The 12,143-nt window shown below is 41.8% G+C and overlaps 1 protein-coding gene across 1 annotated transcript in view; it reads left to right on the top strand.

The window, feature by feature from the left end:
* Positions 1–12,143, top strand: part of DCBLD1 (discoidin, CUB and LCCL domain containing 1) — a 46,138-nt gene that overhangs the window by 24,449 nt on the left and 9,546 nt on the right. The window contains exons 3-9 of the mRNA XM_059469591.1: positions 525–662; positions 1,226–1,277; positions 2,012–2,084; positions 3,748–3,881; positions 7,938–7,978; positions 9,244–9,459; positions 10,505–10,629. Coding sequence (XP_059325574.1) covers positions 525–662; positions 1,226–1,277; positions 2,012–2,084; positions 3,748–3,881; positions 7,938–7,978; positions 9,244–9,459; positions 10,505–10,629 — 779 coding nt within the window. The remainder of the gene's footprint in view (positions 1–524; positions 663–1,225; positions 1,278–2,011; positions 2,085–3,747; positions 3,882–7,937; positions 7,979–9,243; positions 9,460–10,504; positions 10,630–12,143) is intronic.

The raw sequence follows: 12,143 nt of genomic DNA, 5'->3' as shown, positions 1-12,143 counted from the left end.
ATTTTCTAAGGGAAATGTTACTGCCTTGGAGCACAATCTGGCTTGTGGCATGCAGGTCCTTGAAAACCAGGTGCCCTGTATCTGATCTTAATCCTTTCTGGCTGGCTGCTGTGCCACAATGGCATGAGCTGTGTGTGTTTGGAGGGTTTATCTCAGGGACCCTGCCTAGATCCCTTGGATTGCTTTTGAATGTAGTGTCATTTTCTCTAATGAGTTACTGCTGGTTGTGAGCACGCTGTACTTCAAAGGTTGAAGGGCATTATTCCTTCTCTTCAGGCTTATGTGATGAGAAATGTGGATGCTGGAATTGCTGCCATGCAGAGACAACTGGATCCTGGCCACTGCTTGTCAGGGTAGCTTTAGAGCTCATACCCATAAAGGACTGAAGCCAAAACCCTTTTGTCAACATTTGGGTTGATACTGAAAGAGAATGAGTGTGTTATGAAATTCTCTGCTAATCATGAGACTTTCCCAGCCTAATTACGTCATCTAAACTTTTGAAACCTTCTTTGTTCTGTCTCTAGGGCCCTACTGTGGTAATGTGATGCCTGTCCCCAAAGAAATCATTCTAGATAGCAACGAGGCAACTATTCACTTTGAGAGTGGATCCCACGTATCAGGACGAGGCTTTTTGTTGTCCTATGCCAGCAGTGATCACCCAGGTAAGGTGATATCCAAAAGTAGTAGAAGATTAGTGGCATGGCTCCCCCTATTTAATTACAATCTTTACAGACATAGAGCTTTAGCCTAAAAGTTTGTTCCTAAATATTTCCAGATTAGCATGAGCCATGGTATTTTTAATAGCATGTGTGTAAGAAACAGTTGTAACATTAACCAGATACAATAGCTGCTGAAATCCTACCTAGACTATTTGCAATTCAGGGCCAGTGGAGGAGAAAATAGTGCCTTCTCCTTGAAGCTCCACTGTGTTTTGAGCTCCAGCACCGAGCACACTGTGATAGAAGGGTGGAGTAGGAGGGATTAAAGTTTTCATTCCCACATTTAATGTTCTGGAGGTCTGTTCAACTTTGAAGAAGGTGTAAAGCATAAGAGTAGAAGGGGAAGTTGAAAAGAATGAAAGAAAACCATAGCTATTGCTTCCAGTCTAATAAAATTGCTAAAGTATTATACAAAGAGGTCTTTAAATGTAATTTCATGTTCTGGCAAATATTTGTCTGTAATTTTATATCCAACAATTGGAATTGACATTTGTAAATTTTCACAGATCTGATCACGTGTTTGGAACGAGCAAACCACTACACAAAGGCTGAATTCAGGTAAAGAGGGTTTGCAGCTCTGCATTCTGGCTTGCTTTGCAGTATCTGTCAACTGATTCAATTGTTAGAAAATGTTAAAGTGTTTTGGTTTTCTGGAGAAGTGAATTTTTTTGAGTAATGGTCTAATGGCTGGCTGTGAAAAGCACTAGTGCAGAATGGAAGACTGTGGCCCAGAAAAATGATGGAATGGAGTTGCAGAGCTCTCAGCAATTCTCATTAAGTGCATACATATACATGGTGTATGTAAAAAGAGTTTCCACTTTGAAATTCAAAGTAGCCTCAAATTCCAGTGCTTCCTCTGGGAGCAGATCACGTCCCAGCTGATACAAGATTATCTGAGGACAAGCTATAATTTCTCGGTTCCTTGAACTTTGTGATAGGTTTGAAATGGTAATAAATTGTGCTCTTTTGGCTGCTGTCTGGATGTGCATATAGGCTTCTTATCTTACTCTGAAAACTTGTGTGGTAGCATTTCTAGAACAAGAGAATTAAATAGAAATAAATGCCCTTGCTAAACTGCTTTTCTAGGTCTTTGTGTGCTACTGTGTTCAGTCCACCTATGAACTCAAGGGCCCATTTATTATCTCCTAGACTTACTAACAGAGCATCAGTAATTTAGAGAAATTACTGCTAAAATATTTATTGGTTTGAGAGCATTTCTTTTATAGGAGTTTGTTTGTGTGTATTGTCACTACAGCTCATGCCTTAAACAAGCCTTTCTTCTCTCACTGCAGCAGATACTGTCCTGCTGGCTGCAGAGACATAGCAGGTGACATATCTGGGAATATTGGAGAAGGATACAGAGATGTAAGTACACAGGATCATGAGGGCAAATTTATAAAGACAAAAGAAACAAGAATAGAACAACTTGGTTTCAACTTTTGCTGCTTGACTTTTGTTAGTAATTCTTCTGGGCTGTTTTGCTATACCTTTTATTATCAGTATATAAGTTAAGTTATCAGTACATAAGCACACAGAGACGCTTTTCAAACAGACAAATCAATTGTGTGAGAACAAAGTCCACTGATTGTCAAATATACCTACTGACTTGTGGTTTCTGGCTTTCTGGAAAAAGCCTGCCCAGTGTTTGTCCTTCTTGAGGCAGTGCTCATCCATGTATGAAATATTTCTATGATTTTAGCCTTTACTTGTTTGGTGTCCACATGTGGCAAAGATACATTTCAGTAACATGTGGGCTTTCTTTAAGATCATGCCTGCACTATTCCTAGCATATGCTCTGAGATGAAATAAATATTAAGCACTGCCTAACCACATCCCACTGGTAACTACCAACCTCCTGGGTTGTTTTAACTTCTTGTTCTTCAAACTGAGAAAGTTGAAGTGGTTGCATTTATCCATGGTTCATATGGCTCAGAGCTCTGCCCTCTCTGTGCCCCTCACCCTGGACTCTTCTCCTGTCATGTCTGTGAAATCTTTACCTCTCTCACAGAGGAGTAAGCCTAATCACACCACTGAAGAAAAATCCCACCCTATCACAGTCACTGAGTTTCTGAAAAGTCAGTGCTCATGTTTAACCTGTTCATCCAGTTATTCAAGCGTGCTGGCTCCAGCCTGGAAAGTGGCAGAGCTGAAGAAACAAAGAAATGCCACATTACATTCTCCGTTAGCTGAAGTTATTCTGCCCTTGGTTCCAATGATTAGGGCAGAAAAGCAGCCCATGGCATGACCTCATGCAGATTTTATCTACACTAAGGAATTTGCAAAAGAAATTTCCCCTCCACCATTAAGGAGGATTTTCTGATGGGAAGAACCTGCAGGGCTCCCCTGGAGATGTGCTGCCTTTGTGCCTCCGCTCTCCCCATCCCTCCCTGGAGGGGACAGCCCAGTACCTCAGCTTGTCACACAGCCCAAACTGGGCCGGTGTGAATTTCACCTGCCTCTGCCTGCAGCCCCTAGCAAAGTGTCCTTTGTACCTTTCTCTGTCCCTTTCCTGCTTTGCCCTAGCCCTGTTATTGCCACCTGGTTGGCAATAGTTCCTGTATTTTTCTATCTATCTAGCACTATCCCACCTGAGATAATGGAAATGGGCTGCACTTAAAACCCAGCAGCAGCTACTCAACACATAGCCAAACCCCTAATGTGCACCATAATTCAAATCCTAAAGTGCAGTAATATATGGGTCTGTCTTCAGGCAAGAGCACCAAGGAATTATTGATTTATCGTCCCAAGGAAGTGGAAGTGTTGCCTTGCCTTTGAATGTTTTTTTCCTGAGGAGTGACAATCTTACAGCTCCTTCTCAGAAGCCGACCATTTGTTTTTTCATTTGAAAAGAAAAATTACTTTAGAAGACGTATATTTTTCAAAGATTACTCCTCTTTCTCCCACCCCTGCCTCTTACTCCTCGTGAGCTTTTGCTGGAGTTTATGAGCTGTAACACCTGTATGCTTGGGAGGGAAGGCCTTAGCAGCGTGTCAGATTGATTTCCTGAGCGGTGGCTCCTGTCTTGCAGACGTCTCTGCTGTGCAAGTCAGCGATCCACGCGGGCGTGCTGGCGGACGAGCTGGGCGGGCAGATCAGCGTCACGCAGCACAAGGGCATCAGCCGCTACCAGGGCGCCGTCGCCAACGGCGTCCCCTCCCTCGAGTGAGTACCACGGCTGGGCCGGGCTGGCACCGGGCACAGGGCACTGCCACCACCTGCACAACCGGGTTGGGATGCCATTTGGGGGAGCGCAAGATGTTAGGTGTGTTTCTAGAGCTTTATTAAAATGGTGTTGGCAATGGAGATAGGAAGAGGTTTCAGGTTTTCAGTGGCCCTATGTAGGATGGTATTTTCATTTTTTTTCCTTCTGTTCCTTCCCAAACATATTTACAAATTGCTTTGTTAGCAGATACATGAGAGTATGATGTTCGGTTTAATCAATGAGCTAATAAATCATGATAAATTCATGTTGAAGTTTAAAAAAAAGCTAGGAAAAATGAGTAAGTAAAAAGTGCCATTGAGCCATAGGGGATTTAATGAACAACTTCTTAAACATTGTGCTTTTGACATGTTCAGAGTTTTTCTCTTTTAGAATATTTATAGCAAGTGTGTTATATTTACTGCTTATCTTCTGACTTTTAATTGTACTGCTGTTGAAGTAGAAATAAATCCTCTAATCTCTATCCAGCACAGTAAGACCTTCCAGCAACTGCTTCTGTCATTCCTGTTGGTTTATAGTTTTTAATTTTCAAATGTTATCTGGATTTTACATGGGGCCTTTTTTTTTTCTTTTTTAAGAAGGGAAATTTCCATCCCATAACCTATGAGAGCTAAGGCAATATGTAATTTTTGTACTATTTTCCTGTTTTCTCCATGATTTCTGACACCCTCCTGACAATTTTACAATCATGGTTTCATTCATTAAAAAAAAAAGGCATTCTTGTGCTCTGTTGCTGTGCTCAAACTTCAGCAGAGACTGAAATGCTTTATATACAATGGCACTGGAGTATACAAAACTGGGTAGTATGTAGATCATGGCCAAAGAACTATACAGCCTAAATATTTTCCTTTTTTTTTTTGAAAGTTAGTTGCCAAAGAAAATTACCATAAACTTGTCTCAAGCAAAGCAGGACTGAGAGCTCTGGTCAGGCACCAAGCCCCTCCATAAAACAAATAATACAAATTCTTTCCATCACACGTGCCAGCTTAGTGAAACCCTAAATTAAATATTTTATACCTTACATAAAGATGTTACAGAACTGTTCACATACATTAATATGCTTGTGACCCTTGGTAATCCCAGTGGAGTAACTCGGACGGTAGTACATAAAATTTTATAATGAAAAGGTGTTGTGATTCCTATTTGTATTTTTTTTTCCCCAGTACAAGAGCCAGTGGTCAAAGAATGAAGTGTGTAATTCTGCAAGTGTACACATGCACATTTAATACGAGGGCCTGAGAGAGAACCCTGAGGAGGAGCAGAGCCCCTGTAGCTCTCCTGCCTACAGGGACAGACAGAGGCACTCCTCGAGTATGATGTAGGTCTCCAAGGGACAGAATTGCCCTGAGTAGACAACAGAAGTTTTCTGCAGGTTTTACAGGAAGCCGCAGGCTCACTGCCTGCAAACTAGAGGGCACAGAGTTTGAGAAAAATGGGAGTGTCAGCACAGCCCTTCCTAGGACGTTTCTGCCACACCTGGCAGCTGGGACAGTCTCTGGAACAGATGAACTGTTGGTGTGAGCCCAGGAGAGGGAAATTGGAGTATGTAGGGAAATGCTTTTGTTCCAAAACATGAAAAAGGGCTCCTAGAAACAGTAGGCCTGTTTACTAAGAAAATGAACCAATGCATTTTGTGCTTTAAAAAATCTTTTATAAGCAGTATCTGCAAAGCTGCATGGCTTCCCTGTTCTGCAGTGCCTACATGCTGAAAGAAAATCCTGCAGATGAGCCAGTGCCTGCATGGAAAAACTGGTGCTTGAGCAGCAGTGCCTTAAGAGCTTTTTAGATGCCCTTAAATAAGAGCTTGCTCAAGCTTTTAAAATCTCATTTATAATGGATTTCAGTATTAAAGGTTTAAATTATTTAGCGACTTTAGCCGAAATTGACCTTATCAAAAGCTGCTGCTGGAGTGCATCGAGCTGTTAAGTGTTGTGTTGTTAACATGGAGTTATGTCTTGCTCACCCAGCACCCTGCAAGAGCTGACCTTGGCCTCCCCACTCCATCTCTCAGTGTGTTTGTTACGCTCCAGCATGTGTGAGGTTGTCACTTCCCATGATCCATGTGCAGACCTGCGCCCCCAGATGCTGTAATGAAGCCCGAGTGGCTGGGTTTATTGGGCAGTTCTGATACCCCAGTGCAAATACACAGGTGCTGTAGCATGGCCTGGCCTGTGGCTGTACCTCTGCACACGTGGAATCATTTGCCTTTGAAAATGCAAGAGGCTGTGTGCTTGTCAACAGTGAAAGATGAGATTTGGGGTTAACCTACACTGCTTAGGAGAAGTTTGCTTGAGACCAGCTCTGGAAAAAAAAAAAAAAACAAAAAAAAAAAAAAAAAAAACAAAAAAAAAAACAAAAAAGAAAGGCAGGATCCTGAAGCTTGTCAGGCAAATGAGGAACATGGAGTGATTCCGTCCCTTAGAGGACAAAGTGGAACCTGTGTGACAAAATTCCAGCAGTCACATTAGGAAACTGATGAATTACCACTTACTGAATTGGCTTGTTCTCTTTAGTGAATTACAGTAGAAATTTATCAGCTTGATTTCATAGCTTTGTAGACCTTAGAAGTGCTAACCTTGATTTGCTAAATTTGCAGTCCTCTATTTGCTAAATTTGCAGTGCTCTATTTGAAAGGGTTCTGGTTGACTTTTTTTTATTATAAGTATTCAAGGAGCACTGTGATTGCTGTTTTAGGTAGGTTTTTAGGTATTTATTTTCTTCTTTTCCCTTGAAATGAATTGTTTTGCTTCTCTAAGAAATCAACAACTGTTTTGGCTGTGATGTGGAACTGGTTTGAAGTGAGCAGAGTGCATCTGATTGCCCCCAAGGATTGCCTGTGGGGAAGATGTGGGAGGGAGGGCTTGTGTTTCCCCTTCTAGCTACTCAGCCGCCTACATGCCCAAATAAATCAGCTCCCACCCAGAGCTCTGAAGGGCTTCGTTTGCCTGTAGTCATTAGTTTTCCCTCAGTGACAAAAAAAGGCAGTGTTTTTATTGACCTTGACATGGGACTACTTTCCTATTCCCCATTTGCAGTGCTCTCAAAACATATAGCCCTGCAAAACATATAACACCGTGGTGAGGCTGCAGACAGTAGCTTGGGGGAAATTTTCCTGGCCAAAAACAAAGAAAGAGCAGCCTAAAAGGGAACTGTCTCCATGCTTGGTGCAGAAGTTGTTTTACTGCTTAGTCACGCTAGCCAAGGCTTTTCAAAAGGGGCCAGTGATGCATGTAGCTAATTGAAGTGACAGTGGAGGGGGCAGATTTTCAAGAAATCCAAACTAATTTCATGTTAAAACCCTGGCTTTTCTTTTTATTAAGCAGCCAGTTGGATTCATTGCTTCTGGAATGAAACCTCAGGGGCATCTCCTTGGGAATTAGAAAGCAGCTCCCCGAGAGGCCAAGGAAAACTCAGCTCTCCCTTAGAGTGGTGATTTTATCTTGTCCTGCATTGTGCAGGGCTGTGTGGCGTGGCCCAAGAAATGGCTTTTCCCCTGAAGCAAAACAATCCATGTCAGAAGGAGGAAGAAAAAGGGAGCTATAGATGTGTTTAATGGAGCATAAAGAACCATTCCTGATGGGAGATGTTGGCCGTGGTTATAACAGAACTGGTTCTCACCCAGATTAAAACAAGGAGCAGTTTTCATCCCATTTTCATCCTATGACACACCTGTAGCCCAAGTAGGAATGGCCAGAGCTGGTGTGGTTTAGTCTCTATCAAGTGTAGCTCTTTCACAAGCAGCAGGAGTAACAGAGTGAGGCAATGGGAAATCACTCTAAAGCTTTAAAAAATGCTCAAAACCATTAAAAAATTACCTGGTTTCAGTCACAGTGAGAGACGCACTTGAGTGCTCTTACAGGGGTCAGTATCCAGCCAGCAGAGAAAGTGGCTGTCTGGCCAGAGATATTTTACTGGATAAACAGTGATTGTGCAGCTCTGCCTCAGCACTCCTGTGACCACCTCATGAGAGGCTGAATTACCTTTTTCTTCTCTTACAGGGGTTCTCTGTCAGATAAGCGATTTACGTTTACTTCAAATGGTAAGAAAAATTGCTTTGTTTTGAGCTATTTAAATATTTTCTGTAAAAGTTTTAAAAAATAATCAGGAGAATGTCAGGCTGTGTCTAGGAAGGATATTTTAGGACAACAGTTTTTTAAAATTGGCAAGTGAATAAAAAAATTGAAGGGATCTGAAGCGAGCTAGGAAAAAACACAGAATATGTGCGGTCATACGCACATAGATGAGAAACAGAAATAGTATTCTGCTGTTACATTTCTGGTGCCAGCATATGAAAAATGACAATCAGATAATCCCATTTTTATGTACTTTAGGCTACAGAAAATGAAAGCAGTTTTTCTTCAGATATTTGTAATTTCCATCTTCATCATACAAGCGGAGAAAGAAAACATAGGAGAGAAATGAAAATATATTTATATTGCACTGATACAGAAGGCGTTTTTGTTTATGGCTTTCCAAGATGCAAAACCCTGTTTTAATCTGTCAAGCCGTTCATTTCCATAAAACACAGCAAAGAGGGGAGGGAAAGTTCGCATTCGTTCATTTGAATTATATTTCACTCATTTGAGATAATATCATTTACTCTGCTACTGAAAACTGTAGAGCATGTATAGGTCTTTGAATCTGCCAAGGAATTATTTTTAACTTCATTGAACCATATTCCACTGGCCTGTTTTCTCTGAAGAACCTTGATGCGCAGAGACTTTGTGGGTTCTTTGGTGGAGTTTGTAGTGCTTACCCACAGATATTATCTTCATGATATCACATCTTGGCAGCTGTATCAAGGAGCTCCTCTAATGAGTAACTTTCCTAGCCCTAATTGCAGGTGGGACTCATGAAATATTTACAGTAAAGTATTCCTCTCAGTACAGTGCCTTCATCTGTGAAATGTTTTGTACAGCAGAATTAGTTAATGCCAATCTCAAAACATAAATATTATGTTTCAGAAGGAAAAATTTAAAAATAAAATATGTCTTCACAGGAATGAGACAAAAGTGCAGAGATTAAAAAACTAAATGGCAAAAATAGAAGATGTAGTCAGAAGGTGTCATGTATGTAGGAGTTAGACTGGTAAAGGATTGGGACTGCAGCACTCCGGTACTGGATCATACGCTACAAATTGACTGGTAAACACCACAGCTAATGGAGAGCATCAGGCTAGCACTAGATTCAGCAATGTCTGACTTTGCTGCTGTGGGTGGTCTTCAAATGTTGCTAGCCTAATATAAAAATATCCTGTGAAAATGCAAAATAACTCCTTCTGCCTGTCTGTGTGGGGACTCCTAGGCTGCAACAAATCTCTCAGTCTGGAAGAGGGATTCCTCTCCAAGAGCCAGGTTACTGCATCTTCCTACTGGGAGGAGACCAATGAATTTGGGCAACTACTCCTGTGGTCCCCAGACAAGGCTTGGCTACAAGTCCCAGGATGGTCTTGGGCCTCCAACCACAGCAGCAACCGGGAATGGCTGGAGATAGACCTGGGAGAGAAGAAGAGAATCACGGGTATGTCGCTCTCTGGGAATTGGGCGGTTACAGCTGGAGAAGAAACTGAATGCAGCTGGAAAGCTGATAGTGCACTAATGCAACGTTTCTTTTGTTAAATGTAATTAAGTGTTCTGCACTTTCTGCGCTCAGGAATATAATTTTCCTGTTTAAAACAAGAAACTATTTGCAAGACTGGTGTTCCTACAAGGATATAGGATTGAACTCAGCTGATCTGTAAACATGCTGACAGGACAAAATACTTTACACACGGAGCAGTGGAGTCTGGGTGGATGATCTGAAATCAATAAGAAACGTGAAAGTCACAGCCTTTAAAACAAGGCCTAAGTGAAAGAAATTCCTGTTTCCATCTCCTGGTTTAGTTGTAAAAATGTAAATTACAGTTGCTGCTAAAGATGTAAAGATGGCTGATACAGACCATAATATCAAAAAGCAATTTTCATTTTGGAGTCACAGAATCACAGAATGAGTAAAACTGGAAGGCACCACAGTGGGTCGTATGGTCCAGCCTCAAGCAGGGTCATCCTAGAGCACACAGCCCAGGATTGTGTCCAGGTAATTCTTGGATATCTGCAGTGAGAGAGACTCCACAACCACTTTGGGCAGCCTGCTCCAGTGTTTGGCCGCAGTAAAGTTCTTCCTCATGTTCAGGTGGAACTTCCTGTGCATCAGTTTCATTGCCTCTTGTCCTAGTGCTTGGCACCACTGAGCAGAGCCTGGCTCCATCCTCTTGGCACACTCCTTTTAGATACTGACAGACATTGATGAGGTCCCCTCAGACATCTCTCCTCAAGGCTGAACAGACCCAGCTCCCAGAGCCTTTTGTGCTCTATTAAAAATATCTATTGGTCTAAGTTCACAATTTAAAACAGATTTCAATTCTTCACCCAACTTTTAAACTCAATTCCAACATGGTTTGAAAAATAAACTAACACCTTGAATATCAAGTTTTCCAAATTGATTTGGCTTCTGTGTTTGCATATGGAAATGTTCCCTTAAAACAGGCACATAGCAAATGAAAATGTTTCTTGCATTTTCTTAAAAGGGATTAAAACCACTGGTTCTGGATCCATGCATTTCAACTTTTATGTGAAGACATTTACAATGAACTATAAAAATAACAACTCAAAATGGAGAACTTACAAAGGGATTCTGAGCAATGAAGAAAAGGTAAGGGAAAGTGGGAAGGGTAGGAAAACACAAACCAATAATGCCTATGCTGTCTTGACATTGAAGGGCAAGCTTTCACTGTCAAGAATGATTAGGAGTTTCAAACTTGTCTAGACTTGGGCTGTCTTCACCAGTGTAATTTATGGCTGCAGAGCAGATAGTGAGCTTGTTGAAACAAGGAAGTTATCCAGGGATTGGTGGAGCTGTGGGACACACGCAGGGAGGCATGTGTATGTCTGCACCCTTCTTTTAAAAAAGTGCTGTAACTAGAGCTGTACAGCAGCTGTTGGGGCACATCCTTTGCTCAGCTCAGTGTTTGCCCGTGCCAGGGATGCTGTTGGTATGGCACCAGCAAAGCTGAGGATCAGCTCCCAATGCATTGGGATGGTCAATCCACCTCCCCCTGCCAAATGAAACAACCCCTCCAGTGAAGGGCAGAGCTGCTGGTGCAGTTTGTCTGGAAACATTTTCCCCTGAAACCTTCATGTTTTCTTTCGAACAAAAGAAATCCCAAAAGCCTTCCTCCCTGTCCCCACAGTGTTCAAAGTCAGACCCATCCTTCCTGAGGGATCTCAGCTGGCCTCAGGAGAAGGCTCTACTGTCCTCAGCGCTGATGGCAGTTTTTGAAAACTTGGCAGAGCTGAAGAGAGATTTCCTGCTGGCTCTGCTTTTCTTAGCTTGCATGGCAAGGAATTTCCAACATTAATGGTGTTAATATTTTTTAAAATGTTAAACTGAGGGGATGTTGGCCCAAAGAGTGACAAATCAGCCTAGTAGTGGGTGAACTGCAAAGGCTTAGCTATTTAAAATATGCAGGCTTGCAGTTTCCCACAGTGACTTGTTGTATACAAATATCCTTTGAAAGTATTATATACAGTCTTAGTTTCAGCTAAGGTGCATGACAGAACCTGCCCCATCAGAACCCTATATGGCCTGACAATTTATCTAAGATATGCTGAGCTCACTTCTCTGTCTCATCAGGCTTTTAAGTTTTCCTAAATCATGCTGAAGCATCTCCAAGAACTAATATTGCAAGGATGGTTATTCTGCACAAGGGGCTGAGCTGATTCTGGGTAATAATATATAAATGCAGTGACAACTGTGTACTTAATAGTCATTCTTCAAGTTTGATATAGAAAACGGACCATTTTACTAAAATGTCTAGGAATGGTTCACTTCAGGATTTTCCTTTTTATGTTTCTATCCACTATTTCCAAGAAAGGGTGCTGCAGTGCTCTTAAATAAAAAATGATACCAGCATACATTAACTGGGAATTCCACAGTATTGAAACGGTGATAATCTTTCTCCTCCAAGCTAACAGAAAAATGTGATCATCTGGCACAACTAAAACGATTATTTCTTTCCAGAACTCTCAATTCCTGAAATCTTGTGGCTGAATCCCAGGTTATCAGTGTGTTAGTCTTAGGATGAAAATCTTTGAAGCTGGATGTCAGGAGCACTTTGAGGAAAGAGGCTTTTAAAGCAGGGCAGACAACGTGTGTGCCCCTTTTGT

Source organism: Ammospiza nelsoni, chromosome 3 (genome assembly GCF_027579445.1).
Source record: "Ammospiza nelsoni isolate bAmmNel1 chromosome 3, bAmmNel1.pri, whole genome shotgun sequence".
Taxonomy (NCBI): Eukaryota; Metazoa; Chordata; class Aves; order Passeriformes; family Passerellidae; genus Ammospiza; species Ammospiza nelsoni.
Note: the sequence above shows the minus strand (reverse complement) of the source record. Positions and strands in the feature narration are given on the sequence as shown.